This window comes from Mustelus asterias, chromosome 25 (genome assembly GCF_964213995.1).
Source record: "Mustelus asterias chromosome 25, sMusAst1.hap1.1, whole genome shotgun sequence".
Taxonomy (NCBI): Eukaryota; Metazoa; Chordata; class Chondrichthyes; order Carcharhiniformes; family Triakidae; genus Mustelus; species Mustelus asterias.
In genome coordinates this window covers 33,729,374-33,748,641 of record NC_135825.1, presented here as the reverse complement: position 1 = coordinate 33,748,641, position 19,268 = coordinate 33,729,374, and the positions used below count along the sequence as shown (strand labels likewise).

Sequence of the window (19,268 nt, the reverse complement as noted above, 5' to 3'; positions counted from 1 at the left end):
ACTCCACTGTTATGAGCATCCCTTGTTAAATGCTTTAAGATGTTGGTGGGAGTGCTATGTCAATGTAAATGGTTGTTGCACTCAGTGTTTAGCGTACACTTCAGAATTTTTTTCAGTTCTAGCTAAGGAAACACTAAATAAAGATCAAAACATTTTATAGAAATAATTTTAATTGTAATGAAAATGGTTGTTTTGAATGAACTGTTAATTGGTAAAAAGAAATTTGTTCACTCTGGAATGCATTTTATGTTATTTTAATGCACTACATCCACAAATTAAGTTTGATTACCTATCAACATGATGGCTTACATTAAAATGAAATGATCTACAGGAAACAAGATGGGTTCACATATCTTTGGTAACAGTTTTATGATCTTTCATCCAGATGTATCTGTTCAAATTATTGCAATTGTTGGCAAAATTTGTTTTTGTTAATTTATTGATTACAAAATACATATTTTGCATTATGTTTTAAAGTAATCCAGTGATAAGTCTTCTACACTAAAAACAAATAAAATGAAATATATGGTTTGATATGGGTTGTTGAAACCACTAAAGATGCACTTAATATTAATCATCACATAAGATTCATAGTTTTAAATCAATGGAGTTGACACGGCCATATTGTTACGACCGTATGACCTATAGTGCGGCACGGTGGCACAGTGGTTTGCACTGCTGCCTCACAGCACCAAGGATCCGGGTTCGATTCCCGGCTTGGGTCATTGGGAATGTGCTTGGGAATGTGCAGAATCTGCACATTCTTTCTGTGTCTGCATGGGTTTCCTCTGGGTGCTCCGGTTTTCTCCCACAGTCCTAAAGATGTGCTAGTTAGGAGCATTGGCAATGCTAAATTCTCCCTCAGTGTACCCAAACTGGTGCCAGAGTGTGGCGACTAGGGGATTTTCACAGAATGTAAACCTATGTATGACACTAATAAATAAACTTTGAAAACATAAGTTTATGTTAACGGAGGAAGAACACTAATCCTATTTTAATTTATAACAGAGACAAGGGTTATTTGCTTTTAAGTGAAACAACACTGAGACAGGCAAAATTAAGTTTGAAGTACGTCAGTCAAATCTGGCTAACAGCTGGGGTGGTATTCTCCAATCTTGTCCTTTCCTGCCCAATTGACTGCAGCGGCACTGAAGAATCCCAGTCACGGACAAGGTAAGAGGTTTTGGCACTTATGTCTAATAAGTTTGAACTAATATAAAATGCTTCTTTTTATTGTCTCATCAATCCTCCATCTAACTGAGTCTCTGGTTAATTGTCACTATAGATACACCTAGGGATAATAAAACAAATTGAAAAGCAAAAGCACCCCATCGTGCAAAGTGCACCCATTTTACACTCAAAGAACCTCCTTCAGTGAAAGAAAGCTCCACACAGTTGCAAAACACTATTTTATTAGAAATTTTTTTGTATAAAAATGAACATGCTCTACACTTTCCATTAAGTATTCATAAACAACCAGGCACTGTACTTTTGATTGGTCAGGACATAAAGCAGACATTTTTTTTCAGTCAGTTTGCCACATACATTAAACTTGCCATCTATTTGGTGAGCACTTAGACATATTTTATTTTGCAACACATAGAGTAAGTTCAAAATCAATCGAAATAAAAACAACTCTGACACAATCACAGACAACTTCACAAGATTTAAAGGGAGTTAATTTTGTTGACAAATCATCAAAGAATCAGAGATTCAGAAATTGTCATCCTCCTTCCGTGCAGTTTGTCATCTTGATATTTGGGGTCTCCTACTGAATGCTAAACTTGGATATCATCCTTTTACCATCGGTCTTCTAGGAGCTTTGCAATGGCTCTTGTTGGTATTTGTAGGTGGACATCCAGACGAATGAGATGTCTGTCTTTCAGATTATTCTTTGCTTCCAAATCTCGAAAGACCCTCAAGGAGTGTCACATTCACTCAGATTGCATGATTACTGTAGCTGACGTATGTTTGCTTGGTAGCTAATGCTGTTGGAGACAAATAAACACCAAGAACACATTAATGCTTTCATAACTTAAAAGAAGGAAAGTGCAGTGAAACTATAATTGTGTCACTTCTAACAGATTTTAAAATCATCTCATGAACTCAAAGGGCAAAGGTTGTTTGAATCTTCAGAAAATCATCAAGCCAATGTACTACAAAATTCAATTTGATTTAAATTAGTTAATTCTTTAATGTGAGATAACATGTTTAATGAAAACATTTCTTATGCTTAGGATTTCGTTTTGCCACAGTATTTATACTGAGTGTAAACTAAGGGTATTGTTATTTTATGATTAATTACTTCAATTTTGACCAGGTTTTACTGGTTTCATTTGTAACATTTACACTTAATAAAATTAATAAAATTATACAAGGATACACGAAGCACCCATTGACATTTGGACCGAATATGTGAAGGGTACAATTTATAAAATTAAGAAAACAATCAGCATATTCTACTAGAATAGAAATGTTCCTTATTAATGCAATATGTTCTTTTGCCTAAAATAGCAACATCTTTAGAAGCTAGGGGACTGTAAGCTTTGGATAAGAAGCTTATCAACTTGGTAAATGGGTTTTCTTCAATTTTGATACACTTTAAGAGTGTAACATTCAGGTGTATAGACCAGAATTTTACCGTCCCACCTGCTATGGCAATCGGAGAGGGCGAGGGGCGGACCTTGGAAAGTTGTGGATCTCGGGCAGGATTTTACAGTTTCGGGACGGACAAGGCCATAATATACTGCCCATAGATTAGGTGTAAAGATTGTCTTAATAGAAAAGGTACACAGAAATGTACAATTTATAGCAACAATAGGACTGTTAAGGATATGACAATGAAAGGCATTTTCATCACGCAAACTGCAATTGTTAAGTACACAATAATGAATTAAAATTGACCCATTTCGAAGTATCATTTTACAGATATGTCTTTGCAATGATGAAGGTGGATGAGTATAAATGTACCAGTTCAGTGTGGGTTACCATTCAATATACTGATGTAAACCTTGCAATAATTATACACTCAGTGAAAGAGGTTGCCATAGAAATTAATGGGAAGTCCTTGACTTCTATAAAGCTTTACAACTGAACTAGATAAGTACTTAACAGATACATAGTTAAATGCAATTGACTGCTCTGTGCAATCACTCATACACCATTTCAAAACTCACAAAATGAAAGCAGTTTTAATTTGAATATTCTGTTTTTTCTGTGCACACGATTCATTTTATATAACCTTTATCAATGTTCTTTGCAATTTTTAAGTTTTATTTATTATGAACAAATCTAATGCATTCACCACTCAGAATATTCCTACAGTCTCCAGTGAACTCTTTGATTGTCTGCTAACCTGACAGAGCTTACATCATGAGCACTGTGTGGCCTAACCAAGGATCAGCGTGGAGAAATATTTGCTAAAGAAAATCTGAAAAAGATAAAAATATTAGCCTTACTACATGACATGTGACGTGAGCAGTGTTATGATTAGGGTTTGTTTGATGAACCACATGGATGGAGATCCAATTTTAGGGTGTAGGAATCTTTCACTTCCTGCCTTGTCACTTCATCTTAAATTAAATCCAGAGTCCACATAGTAGCATTGAAAGTCTTTGGTATTTTGAGGAATCAGCTGTGGGCTATCATTGAAAATAAATCACATGCTGATCCATCACTACATGCAATAAGATCAACCCAAAATTATCTCATTTCTTTTCCTGTGATTGCCACGTCCCCAACTCCTACCTTTACAGCTGGATTCAATTGGTCTGACAGGGATCTTGCCAACTGACCAAAGAACTGGCAGAGAATATCCCTCAGTTCCATGGGAAGGCCCAAAGGTGTTAAGTGTCTTTCAGGCACTTAGGTGGCCACTATTGGGCCCTCCCCAGGATTTGAGGCATTGGCATCAGCAATCCAGTCTACCGAGAACTGTCAGCCAATCAGAGCTACCCATTCTTCATTGCATTAATGCCACTGGGACAGATTTTCAGTCAGTAAGGGAATCTGAGGATAAGGCAGGAAAGTGGAGTTGAGGATTATCATATCAGATCAACCATGATCTCATTGAATGGTGGAGCTGTCTCGCTAGGCTGAATGGCCTACCTCTGCTCCTACATCATACGGTCTTATGGGATAACTGCCGGAAATGCATCCAGAGATCCAAGTTGTGAAGTTGCATATCTAAGGTTAAAAATGCGATATTTTACAAATGTAAATAATGAAAAGAAATGATAAAACAGAAAGAAGAAATCATATAGCATTGTCTCTTTAAAAAGCAGGTGTCTTGTGTGTGGATTTTAAATTGCAGAGAGAGCTAATCTTTGCAACAATTGTATCAAAGCCGAGCAGTCAGTGTTCCAACCTAACCAAAACAGACTTTTGAATTGGACCATTGAGTTTAAAGCAAGCATGCAGAGACACAGCACCAATGGAATTCAAATGTGAGGGTTGTTGACAGCCTCAAGCTACTCGGATGACAGGAATGCTGTGATACCAGGTATATAAACACAGACAAGGGGGGATAATTGTCAGAGTATACTTGCCACATTGGAAGAAGGGTGGGCAAGACTCTCATGTAACTCCTGCAATTTCATGTATGTCTTCATAAAATCACCATCAAAATATAGAGAGATACCAACTCAGAAAGTATTCCAGACGAGAGCATCACCAGAGAAAGTTCATACTTCCAAGAGATGCCTGTTTGTATGTATTAGTTGAGAGTGACTGAATTCTGTAATGATTTATTTCATTATTCCTGAAGGAGTCTTGTAATATTTGAACAACATTCTATTGGGATTTTATTCAGTTTGTTAATTGTTTTAATAAGGTTATATAATAAGATTATTTAACAAGGGCGGCACGGTAGCACAGTGGTTAGCACTGCTGCTTCATGGCCCCAGTGACCTGGGTTCAATTCCCGGCTTGGGTCACTGTCTGTGTGGAGTTTGCACATTCTCCTCATGTCTGCGTGGGTTTCCTCCGGGTGCTCCGTATTCCTCCCACAGTTCAAAGATGTGCGGGTTAGATTGATTGGCTATGCTAAAGTTGCCCCTTAGTGTCCTGAGATATGCAGCTTAGAGGAATTAGTGGGTAAATATGTAGGGATATGAGGGTAGGGTCTGGGTGGGATTGTGGTCGGTACAGACTCAATGGGCCAAATGGCCTCTTTCTGTACTGTAGGGTTTCTATGATTTCTATGATTCTCAGTTATCACCAGTTTAAAAATAAAGACCTGTTAATTGTTCATGATAGAGAATGTCAAATCCTGCTTTAATTTGCCAAAACCAGTAACTTCCTACTACCTCATACACACTCGTACAAAATTATGAGGCGAGGCTTGGGTGGTTCCAAAATCGAGCAGAGGGAAAAAGCATCTCCGCATCGTAACACCCATGACCACTCGGTCAAAGGTGAGTGAGACAGGCTGAGAATTGCTGCGTGGGGGTAGCAGGGGAAATTATTGGGCCCCATGATCATGCAAAAAATGCCTGCTAATAAGAGACCCAAGGAGGCCATTGACAAACCCAACAGGATTTGCTGGGTGGCCTTCATGAGACATGGGAAAACTGTGCAGCCCCCATGTCATGTTTGAGCTACAACTAAATTGCAGTGGGCTCAGGGATAATGGGTGCCAATTAGATCATTAATGAGCCTAATTGAATGCGCACTGGTGGCAGCTGAGAATCCTGCATGAGCCCCTTCTGCCCTTTGACTTAATCAGAGAAGTTTCACCACTGTTAGGAGACTAACGTGGGGCCTGTTCCAGAAATAACTGAGCCTGGTCGCCATTGGGTCCCTTTAGAATGAGCTGAATTAAATCTAGCCCTTAGTTTCCTCTGCAACGATTCCTCGTTATAAGACTTTGAATGGGTAATAGCATAGTACTCCTCATTTATGCTACCTTTAACTTTCATCAGAATATCAAACAGCCTTGCACATTTTGTAACTGGTTTCAGAGGCATCACTCTTTGTAAGTACAGTTCAAAACCTAATGTTAACATGGGAAAGAGTGCTATCTCTTCACAATCTTGTCAGAAATTGACCCATTTAAGAGGTGCATTGTCACACTCCAGCCATATAGATCAGAGAGTTTGCATGTGTACCATGCCCATCGATTTTAATACTGAGGGTGTACTACACTGTCAGAGGTACCATCTTTAGTATGAGGCATGGGGTCCTGTCTGCTGTATCAGATGGATGTCATGATGTGGAGATGCTGGCGTTGGACTGGGGTAAGCACAGTAAGAAGTCTCACAACACCAGGTTAAAGTCCAACAGGTTTATTTGGTAGCAAATACCACAAGCTTTCGGAGCGCTGCCCCTTCGTCAGATGGAGTGGTTATCTGTTCTCAAACAGTGCAAACAGGTACACGGTACCTACTCTTGCAACTCGGCCAACGTTGTCTACCTGATACGCTGCAAGAAAGGATGTCCTGAGTCATGGTACATTGGGGAAACCATGCAGACGCTACGACAACGGATGAATGAACACTGCTCGACAATCACCAGGCAAGACTGTTCTCTTCCTGTGGGGGAGCACTTCAGCAGTCATGGGCATTCAGCCTTGGATCTTCAGGTAAGCGTTCTCCAAGGCGGCCTTCACGACACACGACAGCGCAGAGTCGCTGAGCAGAAACTGATAGCCAAGTTCCGCACACATGAGGACAGCCTAAACCGGGATGTTGGATTTATGTCACATTATCAGTAACCCCCACAGCTTGCCTCCTTGGCTTGCAGAATTTCACTGGCTGTTCTGTCTGGAGACAATACACATCTCTTTAACCTGTGTTGAATGCTCCCTCCACCCACATTGTCTGTACATTTAAGACCTGGCTGGCTGTAGAGATTTGCATTCTAATCAGTATTCTGTAATTTGATTTCTGTGTCTGTTTGCACTGTTTGAGAACAGATAACCACTCCATCTGACGAAGGGGCAGCGCTCCGAAAGCTTGTGGTATTTGCTACCAAATAAACCTGTTGGACTTTAACCTGGTGTTGTGAGACTTCTTACTGTATCAGATGGATACCAAGATCCCATGGGGGCTGTTTCCCTACCCTTATGTTTTATCCTTCAACCTTCATATTATTCAATCAACAGAATGCAGATTTTTGAAAGCCCCTTAGTCTGTGGACACTGGCTATTTTATTTGAAGAATTGATGCTTGAAGTAATTCCATGTTGTCGGTAATTTGGTCAGAATTGTCAAAAGACTCAGTATAATTGAGTCTACATATTGCAAAGTGGCTTACTAAGTAACTCTTACTTAATAACAGGAAATGTTGTGTTATCACAACCTATATGGCAGCCATCGATCTGATAAAACAATGGCTTGTGGCATGGTGGAAAACTCTATTAAGCATTGCCCAACAGCATTTAGCAACTCTTTGATGAGGATTTGATTTGATTCAATTTATTATTGTCACATGTATTGGTTTATAGTGAAAAATATTGTTTCTTGCACGCTATACAGACAAAGCATACCATTCGTAGAGTACACAGGGGAGAAGGACAGGGTGCAAAATGTAGTGTTACAGTCATAGCTAGGGTGTAGAGAAAGATCAATTTAATACAAGGTAGGTGTGTTCAAAGGTCTGACAGCAGCAGGGAAGAAGCTGTTCTCGAGTTGGTTGGTACGTGATCTCAGACTTTTGCATGTTTTTCCTGATGAAAGAAGATGGAAGAGAGTATGTCTGGGGTGCGTGGGGTCCTTAATTATGCTGACTGCTTTTCCAAAGCAGTGGGAAGTATAGACAGTGTCAATGGATGGGAGCTCATTTGTGTGATGGACTGGGCTTCATTCATAACCCTTTGTAGTTTTTTTGCAGTCTTGGACAGAGCAGGAGTCACACCAAGCTGTGATACAACCAGAAAGGATGTTTTCTATGGTGCATCTATAAGAATTGGTGAGTCGTAGAGGACATGCCAAATTTCCTTAGCCTCTTAGAAGGTAGAGGCATTGCTGGGCTTTCCAAAATATAGCGTTGGCGTGGAGGCACTTGGACAGGTTGTTGTGCTGCACTTTTGTCTTGGGTCTCAGGTGAGCAAGGTTGAACAGTTTCTGTTCAATAAGCAGACATGCTCAGTAGATGACCTGAAGGTACATAACAGCTGCAAAGAGAAAAATATGCCAAAGAATATTGAGGCCAGAGGACATCTCAAAAGATTCCGATGTTGCCCTGTCATAACTGGCCTTGCCCATCATCGAGCTCACATTGAGCAGCTTCTGTAGGCAGCCAATTTTCTCCAGAATCTTAAATAGACTGTCACTGCTCACATGGTTGAACATCTTGGTGAGATTGAATACAGCGGTCTCCTTTGTTGTGGCATTTCTCTTGCAGCTGCCAGAATAGAAGATCATGTCAATCGAAGATCTTCTCACACTGAAACTACAATAGGATTTGGAATGCTTGTGTTCAGGCAGTATCTGCAGTCTGACATAGTCAACAAGGGCAAATACTTATCCCACAATACTCATCAGAGCAATGCCTCAATGATGGTTGTAATTGCTGTGGTCACCTTTATTCATGTACAGGTTTACAATCTTTGCATCATCCATATCCTGGTGCACATCGCACCCCTCATCTCCCCCGCCCTGCCACAACCAGCAGGGACGGAGACATTTGTACCAATACAGCAGGAGTGCTGCTTAATGAATTCAGGTGGTACGCCATCAGCACTTGGGAGCTTGCCAATGGCAAGTGAGTCAGATGGAAATCAGATTTCAGCATTTTTTCATGCACTAACTGCATAAGATTCCAGATTTAGACTTGCCCAAAAAACGGATCCAAACTCTGCTGTTTTCACGCTAATTTTGGACTTAGAACTTTTTTCATAAGATCGCCCCCACCACATGTTCAACTCTGTTTACTGCAGTTGGTGAAGCCATTTTATTTGCTGTTGCCTTTTTGACTCCTGCATACATGTCTCTAGCAATTGGTTTGCCAAAGGATGTCTGGATATTTTGGCTATGTTGTAACCAGTAGTCATCGGCACGCCACCTAGCTGTTACTTTGATCATTAATTACATTATGATTAATTACATTTCAGAATATGTGCAACCTAAATATGTGAAAAGTTATTATTCTGACAAAGGTTAGAATAACTTTGAGAAACAGTCACAGTAATTGAATTGAAAGTAGTGAGTAATGTAATTAAAGTTATGACATTAATTTTCATTTGGAAAAGCATATATTAATTAATGACAACCAACATGGATGTGTTAAAAACAGGTTATATCTGACAAACATCATTGATTTCTTTGATTAATTAACAGTATGGGTTGATAATGTTAGTGGAGGTGGGGTTGTGTGTATGGACTCTCAGACAGCACTTGATAAAAGTGCCACTTAATAGATCTGTCTGCAAAATCAAAGGCTATGGGTTTAAAGCGCCAACGTGACTAAGTAACAGAAAGCTGAGAGAGGGAATAATTGTTTTTCAGACAGGAGTGGAGCATGTTCCGTAATGAATGGTCCTATTTAATATATGTTAGTGACATGAACATGGGCATAGTGACACAATTTCAAAATTTGGAGATGATTCAAAACCTGTAAATGTTGCAAACAATGAGGAGGATAGTGGACAAATTGATGAAATGGGCAAAGACATGGCAGATGAGATTTCATGCAGAAAGGAGCAGCATGGTGGCACAGTTGTTAGCACTGCTGCCTCACAGTGCCAGAGATCCAGGTTCAATTCTGACTCGGATGACTCTCTGTGGAGTTTGCACATTCTCCCTGTGTCTGTGTGGGTTTCCTCTGGGTGCTCCAGTTTCCTTCTATACTCCAAGATGTGCAGGTTAGGTTGATTGGCCATGCTAAATTGCCCCTTAGTGTCAGGGGAGATTAACAAGATAAATACGTGGGGTCACGGGGGTAGGATCTGGGTAGGATTGTTATCGGTTCAGGTTCCCATGGGCTGAATAAAGTTAATTTATTAGTCACAAGTAGGCTTACATTAACACTGCAATGAAGTTGCTGTTAAAATCCCCTAGTCGCCACATTCTGGAGCCTGTTCGAGTACACTGAGAGAGAATTTCGAATATGTGGGGGGAAATCAGAGCACCCGGAGGAAACCCACGCAAACACAGGGAAAACGTGCAGACTCTGCACAGATAGTGACCCAAGCCGGGAATCGAACCCGGGTCACTGGTGCTGTGAGGCAGCGGTGCTAATACTGTGCCACCGTCCCATCTCCTTCTGTACTGTATGGATTCTATGATTCTAAAAGTAAAAAGTGATACATTTTGGAAAAGAGGATCCAAACTAAATGACAGAATTCTAATGGGTCGTGGGAGCAGGAAAATCTGGTTTACATATAAAAGTGTTTGAGTTAACAGGAAAAGTTGATGAAACTGTTAAAAAAAATGGCTTTATCAATAGAGGCACAGTGGACAAAAGCAAGAGAGTTATGATAAACCTTTATACACCACGATTAAGGCCTCAACGAGCGTATTGTATCCTATTCTTGGCAGCTCACATTGAAAAAGGATGTCAAATGTCTTGCAGAGAATGCACAGATGTGTTACTGGAATAATAGCAGGAATAAGCGATTTCAGTTATGTGCAGAGAGCAGAGAAACAAGTATTATTCTTCTTAGAGCAGATTAAGTTCAAGGGGAGATTAAATATATACGTTCAAAACAAAGAGAAGTTTCAACAAAATACTGACAAATGATCTGTTTCTGCAGGCAACTGTATTGGTAACCAAAAGATTTCAGATAATTTGCAAAAGAATTCAGAGTAGTGATAATGAGAGAATATTTTTCATTCCGTGAATGGGTGGCATGGTGGCACAGCAGCCAGGGACCCGGGTTCAATTCAGGCCTTGGGTCATTGTCTGTGTGGAGTTTGCACGTTCTCCCGTGTCTGCGTGGATTTCCTCCGGGTACTCCGGTTTCCTCCCTCACTCCAAAGATGTGCAGGTTACATGGATTGACCAGGCTAAATTGCCCCTTAGTGTTAGGGGGACTAGCAGGGTAAATAGATGGGGTTAAGGGGGATAGGCCTGGGTGGGATTGTGTTGGTGCAGGCTTGATGGGCCAAATGGCATCCTTCTGTACTGTAGGTTCTGTTCTGAATGCATTCCCTGAAAAGGTGACAGAAAATTCAAGGGTAATTTTGAAAATTATTTGAAGATACCATTAAAAGGTAAAAGAAATGTACAGACTCAAGGGGAGATTGCAAGGTAGTGGGATGAATTTGAGGGACTTTTCAAAGAGCCAGCATGTATATGATGGGACATGCCTTCTTCTGTGCTGTTCTATGACTATGGCCCAATATTAATAAGCAGAGAAGATGAAGTTGTAGGGGTGAAACCGGAAAGTTAAATGATTGGGTTGAAATCTGCCTTCTCAATTTATTTATTTTTTATTCATTCATGGAACACTACTGACTGGCCGGCATTTATTGCCTATCCCTAGTTGCCCTTGGAGGGCAGTTGTGCCCTCATTACTCTGGAGTCACAAGTAAGCCAGGACAGGTAAGAAGGCAGATTTCCTTCCCTAAAGGACATTAGTAAACCAGATGTGTTTTTCTGACAATCGACAATGGTCATCAGTAGATTCTTGATACCAGATCTTTTATATTGAATTCAAATTCTACCAGTTGTTGTGGCAGGATTCAGACCTAGGTCCCCAGAACATTAGCTGAGTTAGCTCAAACTCAGTTAGCTCCAACTCAGTTTTCACGTTTGCTGATGACACCACCACATTGGATCAGATCTCAAACAATGATCTGACGGAGTACAGGAAAGAGATAGAGAATCTGGTGAACTGGTGCAACGACAATAATCTCTCCCTCAATGTCAGCAAAACAAAGGAGATGGTCCTCGACTTCAGGAAGCATTGTGGAGGACATGCCCTTGTCTACATCAACGGGGACTAAGTGGAAATATTCGAGAGCTTCAAGTTTCTAGGAGTCCAGATCACCAACAACCTGTCCTGGTCCCCCCATGCCGACACTATAGTTAAGAAAGCCCACCAACATCTATACTTTCTCAGAAGACTAAGGAAATTTGGTATGTCAGCTACAACTCTCACCAACTTTTACAGATGCACCATAGAAAGCATTCTTTCTGGTTGTGTCACAGCTTTGCATGGCTCCTGCTCTGCCCAAGACTGCAAGAAACTACAAAGAGACTTGAATGGAGTCCAATCTATCATGCAAACCAGCCTCCCATCCATTGACTCTGTCTGCACTTCCCGCTGGCTCAGAAAAGCACCCATCAAGGACCCCACACACCCCGGACATACTCTCTTCCGCTTTCTTCCATCAGGAAAAAGATTAAAAAGTCTGAGGACGCATATCAACCAACTCAAAAACAGCTTCTTCCCTGCTGCCATCAGACTTTTGAGTGGACCTACCTTGTACTAAGTTGATCTTTATCTATACCCTAGCTATGACTGTAACACTATATTCTGCACTCTCTCCTTTCCTTCTCTATGCGGTATGCCTTTTCTGTATAGCACACAAGAAACAAAATTTTACACTGTATACTAATACATAGAAACATAGAAACCCTACAGTACAGAAAGAGGCCATTCGGCCCATCGAGTCTGCACCGACCACAAACCCACCCAGGCCCTACCCCCATATCCCTACATATTTACCCACTAATCCCTCTAACCTACGCACCTTAGGACACTACGGGCAATTTTTAGCATGGCCAATCACCCTAACCCGCACATCTTTGGACTGTCATTGTATTGTCACAACAATAATAAATCAAATCAAACCAAATCGAGTTTCTGGATTAATAGTCTAATCATAATACCACTAGTACCATAATACCACACTTCCCCTAAATTGAACCAATTAATGTGGATTTCCATATTTCGCATCTCCAAATGGCGCAATGGGTCTGCTCTGTAAGCCCGTGTCGCAATCTCAGCTGTATTTAAAGGATTGCACAAATGGAGACGTTTAAGATGGACAGTGCATACAGAGCAAGGGTGGCATCCAGATTCACTTGCACATTGCTGGAAGTACTGTTGGGTGCAGTCGGGACATACCTTCCCCGGGAGAAAGAAATCTGCAGGCCTAACCAAGAAGGTGTGGGTCAATATAGGTGCGTCGACGAACAGGAGGAATGTTTTGTCCAGGTCATGGATGTAATGTGGGAAGTGGTTTAAACAGATCAGGAACCTTAGGATATCTGGAAGTGGACAGGTTGGAGTCAGGTTGCATACCTCTTTGAAAAATTAATTATTTTAACTCTACCCCAGTGATAGGCAACCTAGGCTGGTGAGTGGACCACATGACAGACCCTCCCTCATCTCAGTGGGCCCCAAATATTGAGATTGAGCTTGTTCACTAACCATAACCTGGTGAATAACACTGAATACATTTAAAGAGTCCCTACAGTGCAGAAGGAGGCCTTTCAGCCAATCGAGCCTGCACCCGCTCTAACAGAACATCTTATCCAGGCCCTATCCCCATAACCCCATATATTTACTCTGCTAATTCCCCTAGCCTATACATTTTGGGACACTAATTTAGCATGGCTAATTAACCTAACCTGCACATTCTTGGACTGTAGAAGAAAACCAGAGCACCTAGAAGACATTCAACCGGGAGAATGTGCAAACTCTACACGGACAGTCAGCCAAGGTTGGAATCAAATCTGGCTCCCTGTTGCTGTGAGGCAGCAGTGCTAACCTGTGCCACTGCGATGCTGAATATTTTATAATAAGCTATAGAAAATGCTTAATCATTCATATATTAAGAGAAAGATGAACTTCAAGTGGTAAAAAAACAAAATACTTACACATTGATTGGGCGCAGAGGGAGCACACGGCTCCACAATCAATGTTGTGTGCAATCAGCACACACCTCTCCTCACATCCCTTCATTTATGTGAGTATCACGTTAGTCCTACTGATAGGAGAAAAGCTATGCGGATGGAAATCAGTGGAAGGTAGCAACCCTGTGCATTGCCAATGGTCATAAAAAGGTCTTGTGGATCGCACACAGATCCCACAGGTTGCCCATCAAAGAACAAAGAACAAAAAACAGTACAGCACAGGAAACAGGCCCTTCGGCCCTCCAAGCCTGTGCCGCTCATTGGTCCAACTAGACCATTCGTTTGTATCCCTCCATTCCCAGACTGCTCATGTGACAATCCAGGTAAGTCTTAAACGATGCCAGCATGTCTGCCTCCACCACCCTACTTGGCAGTGCATTCCAGGCCCCCACCACTCTCTGTGTAAAAAACGTCCCTCTGATATCTGAGTAATACCTCGCCCCTCTCACCTTGAGGTTCACCTGTTCTACCTGTTCGTTCTTGCAGGTTAAAACTCACCCTTTGGGCAGAACTTTACGTTATCCCCAGGTGGGTTCTGAGGCAGGGGGTTGGGGGGGGTGGGGAGTAAAGTCGCATCGATGGGATGCTCCCACCCAGATGCAATTTCATGGTTCAATGGACAGGATCTCAGGTGGAAAACCTGCCCTTTCCCCTATTAAGGCCCTCAAGTGGCCACTTTATGGCCATTTAAGGGCCTTTTCCTGGTTCAATATTTAGGCTGGCAGATGTGGGACAGAGCAGAGTGGGAAAGCGAGAAATGGATAAAGCTCCACCTTGGACGGGAAAATGGGGGTTCAGATTTGAGGTACCCTTTCCTACGGGACCTGGAAGCTCTGGCCCTCCCACCCACCTGGCCTACCCCTTGACGCCACGATCATCCCACTTACCTTCCCCCCAGTGCATCACCTACATTCCCACCCCTGGGACCCCTGGAATTTACTTGAAGAAGAAGCCCGGGTCTTAGTTCCAGGCAAAAAGCTGCAGTACCACTTCTGGCCTCTGCAGCGCTGTTTCTGGGCAGGTTGGGGAGCTGTCGGCCAATCTGATTGGTGGGACCTCCTTATAGGGTGGACAGAAGTTCAGTCCACGTCCAATCAGAGCTTAAGTGAGCCTTAAATGGCAACAGGCATCTGAGAAATGGCGGGAGTGTGTTACACACTGAGTCTCAGGGTGGTGAGCAACAAGCACTCGCCATTCTGAAAGGTCTGCCCTTTGAAATTTCACTAAATCAGATTCTAATGAAAAATTCTACAGCAAAGCTGATAACATACTTGAGCAAAATATTCTTCAATATTCTCCTGGATTTTGGCTGGTGAAGAAGAAACAAGTTTATACTTTTTTCCAAAGTCAAGAAAAAGTCAGCATCGAGAAATATAAAGCACCACCAGTGTAAATAAGGTGTCTTTAGCAGTGCACATTCTATTTTCCCCTCATAAATGAATTATACCTTACAGTGAGTGAAGTGCTGATCTAGTCTGTTTGGTTGGCATTATTCGAGAAAGCGGTGGAGTTAGTGATGTGGAGCTGGGAAAAAAAAATAAATGCACAGCATGACCTTTTACCAAGCCTCAAAAATTACAAAGCAGGGGTGGTGAAATGAAAGTGAGCATTCACATTATTCACTGGCAGTACATCTTGCTGACTGGTACAATTACACCTTTTTAGAAAAAAGGTGGCAGCTCAACTAACTGGAAAATCAAATCCCTATGTTTGGAGGTAATTTTGAACCATTTGCTGATATGTGGGTTTCAATGATACTTAACTGGCGTCTTTTTCATGAATCTGGTATCATTATATGATTATTTCTATGTCTACTAACAGACATCAGATTCTAATGAAATCTGTTTACTAGCTTTGCGACAGAATTTGTGGTATTTGGCCCACAAAACTGTAAGGCCCATAGCAAGCTAACGAACAGAAAAGATTTACTAGCATGCTACCGGAACTTGATAGATTGAGTTATAAGGAGAGGCTGAATAGACTGGGACTTTTTTCTCTGGAGCGTAGGAGGCTGAGGGGTGACCTTATAGAGGTCTATAAAATAATGTGGGGCATAGACAAGGTAGACAGTCAATATCTTTTCCCAAAGGTAGGGGATTCTAAAACTAGAGAGCATAGGTTTAAGGTGAGAGGGGAGAGATACAAAAGTGTCCAGAAGGGCAATTCTTTCACACAGGGTGGTGAGTGTCTGGAACAAGCTGCCAGAGGTAGTAGTAGAGGCAGGTACAATTTTATCTTTTAAAAAGCATTCAGATAGTTACATGGGTACAATGGGTATAGAGGGATATGGGCCAAATGTGGGCAATTGGGATTAGCTTAGGGGTTTTTAAAAAAAAGGCGGCATGGACAAGTTTGGCCGAAGGACCTGTTACCATGCTGTAAACCTCTATGACTCTATGACTCTAATAAGCGAAGGTTATTTTACCACAAAACTCACCTTATCATTTAGCGGTTCTTAAAGTTTGTTTATTAGTGTCACAAAGTAGGTTTACATTAACACTGCAATGAATGTGCTGTGAAAATCCCCGAGTCGCCACACTCCGGCGCATGTTCGGGTACACTGAGGGAGAATTTAGCATGGCCAATGCACCTTACCAGCACGTCCTTCAGACTGTGGGAGGAAACTGGAGCACTTGGACGAAACCCACACAGACACAGGGAGAACATGCAGACTCCGCACAGACGGTGACCCAAGCTGGGAATCAAACCCGAGTCCCTGGCGCTGAGGGGTAGCAGTGCTAACCACTGTGCCACCCATGTAAGGTTTTTGAAACCAAATTCCTGTGATATTTTAAGTGGAATGTGAAGTCATCTTACATATTTATGCCCAATATTGCTCATTGTAAAATTTCTGTTTGAATTTTTGGGTAATTCAAACTAAAACTGGTCAATGAAAAGATAAAAACAAAATATTGTGAGTGCTGGAAATGCAAACAGATGAAAATCATAGAAACCTGACAGTGCAGGAAGAAGCCATCTGGCCCATCGAGTCTGCACCGACTACAATCCCACCCAGGCCCTACCCGCATATCCCTACACATTTACCCGCTAATCCACGCATCTCAGGACACTAAGGGGCAATTTTAGCATAGGCAATCAACCTAACCCACACATCTTTGGACTGTGGGAGGAAACCAGAGCACCCGGAGGAAACTCACGCAGACACGAGGAGAATGTGCAAACTCCACACAGACAGTGACCCAAGCCGGGAATCGAACCCAGGTCCCTGAAGCTGTGAAGCAGCAGTGCTAACCACTGTGCTACCGTGCCGCCCACATCTGGGTCTTCTTACGAGTAGCACACTTATGGGTGAATGTTCCCCCAGAGCAGTAAATGCATGGCAAGCCAGTGGCCCTTGATGTGTGACAGTTGAATAAATCCTGCCACGAGGTCAAATCTATTTTGGAGGATTAGGTCTCATATGGATTTGACCAGTAGACAATGCAGCCAGTTAACAATTGTTCTGGAGCAGGCCACAGGCTATAGAGGCCCAACCAACTTCCAGGCTGGAGGAAGCTACAAGGAAAAAGGCATGGGAGCAATATCTGCGGAAGGACAGTGGCGTTGGAGTGGCAGTAACCCAGGCCGGGAGAAGCACAAAGGCTTTGTCCTAACCCCACAACTATGCAGAAGTCACCTTTTGATTTGATTTGATTTATTGTCATATGTATTGGGATACAGTGAAAAATATTGTTCCTTGCGTACTCTACAGACAAAACATACTGTTCATAGAATACAAGGGGAGAAGGAACGGAGGGGTTGCATAATATAGTGTTGCAGCTACAGATAGTGAAAAGAATGATCAGCTCAATATATGATAGGTCCATTCAAAAGTCTGATGGCAGCAGGGAAGAAGCAGTTCTCGAGTCAGTTGATATGTGTTCTCAGACTTTTGTATCTTTTTCCTGACAGAAGAAGTTGGAAGAGAATATGTCCAGGGTGCGTGGGGTCCTTGATTATGCTGGCTGCTTTTCCAAGGCAGTGGGAAGTGTAGATGGAGTCAATGGATGGGAGACTGGTTTGCAGATCCTTTTCAGCGAGATCACTATCTAATCTGTGATATTTGCTCTGCCTGCACAGTCAAAGATTGGCAATAAAGGTCATTGATTCTATGCCTGCTAAAGGGCTGATGATTCACCACATACTACTGCACTCATTTCAGATTCCTGAACTCATTCATAATAATTTACTTCTAATCCTTCCTGAATGTGGACATCACTGCAAGGTCAGCATATATAGCCCAACATGCCCTTAAGATACAACTGAGTGGTTTTCCCTTTTCAGAGGGCAGTCGACCACATTACTGTGGGTCAGGAGTCACATATAGGCCAGAACAGGCAAGGACAGCAGAGTTCCTTCCCTAAAGGACATTTGAATCCTATGGGTCTTTACAGCAATCCAGCAGTTTCATGGTCATCATTACTGATAATAGATTTTTAAAAATAAATTCCGGATTGTTTATGTAATGAACTGGATTTAAAATCCCAGCTGCCAGAGTGGGATTTGAACTCATGTCTCTGGATCATTAGTCCAGTAATACAACCTCTATGCTACCGTATCCCATAGTGTGCCACAATTCTTATAATTTTGTTGGCAATGGATTGAGTTTCTTTATTTCTTTATTATCAAGGAGTGTAATTATCCCAACTGATGCCACTTTTTAACTTTCTGTATTTTTAAAAATTTTCATTTATTTCTTAAGAAATGTTAACAGAAGTCTGATGGCAGCAGGGAAGAAGCAGTCCTCGAGTCAGTCAATATGTGTTCTCAGACTTTTGTAGCTTTTTCTCAACAGAAGAAGGCGGATGAGAGTTTGTCTGGGATGCATTATTAAATACATCTTGTGAAATCACATAATTCAGCGGGGTTGTAGCGATGACATGCACATATTAAGAACAGTGCACTGGATGGCAGTTAAGATAATATAACAAAGTCCTACATATATTCCGGTGAGCCTTGTAAGCTTTATTGGACCAGTTGGAAACTTATATGAATCTGCTTTTTTCACACTTCTGCCCAAGTTTAATTTCATTCGATAACTCTAAACTCCTAACTTGGTCAGTGTTATGTGTTCAAGCTGTCACCTGCCTATTTTCCATGTTTCTTTCTCTGCCTTTTTCTATTCTTTTCTCAAATTCTAAGGTTTTTTCTCTTTTTGTCTATACGGAATCTAGGCAATTGTGATATCCTGATCCAATTTATTTAATTCATTCACCCAGTGAATGTTGCAATTTCTGACAGGCTAGAAATGAGTGGTGGGCATTCTGCCTGAAGACCAGTCCTTGGCTCATTGTCTGCTGATGCTCCATCCTGAGCTGGTTTCTTTTCCCTGGTGGCTCCCCACTGCCTTCAACTGTCAGGCGAGAAGGTAGGTCCCAAGTCTACTTGCGCTGGAAAAGAAATTGAACCTGTGCTATTGCTCTTATTCTAAACCACATGCGAGCCAACTGAACCAACTACTCT

General features: G+C 41.8%; 1 protein-coding gene across 1 annotated transcript in view; it reads right to left on the bottom strand.

The window, feature by feature from the left end:
* Window positions 1-1,397: 1,397 nt before the first annotated feature.
* Window positions 1,398-19,268, bottom strand: part of LOC144511889 (metabotropic glutamate receptor 4-like) — a 1,280,229-nt gene continuing 1,262,358 nt past the window's right edge. The window contains exon 10 of the mRNA XM_078242320.1: window positions 1,398-1,988. Coding sequence (XP_078098446.1) covers window positions 1,939-1,988 — 50 coding nt within the window. The 3' untranslated portion in view covers window positions 1,398-1,938. The remainder of the gene's footprint in view (window positions 1,989-19,268) is intronic.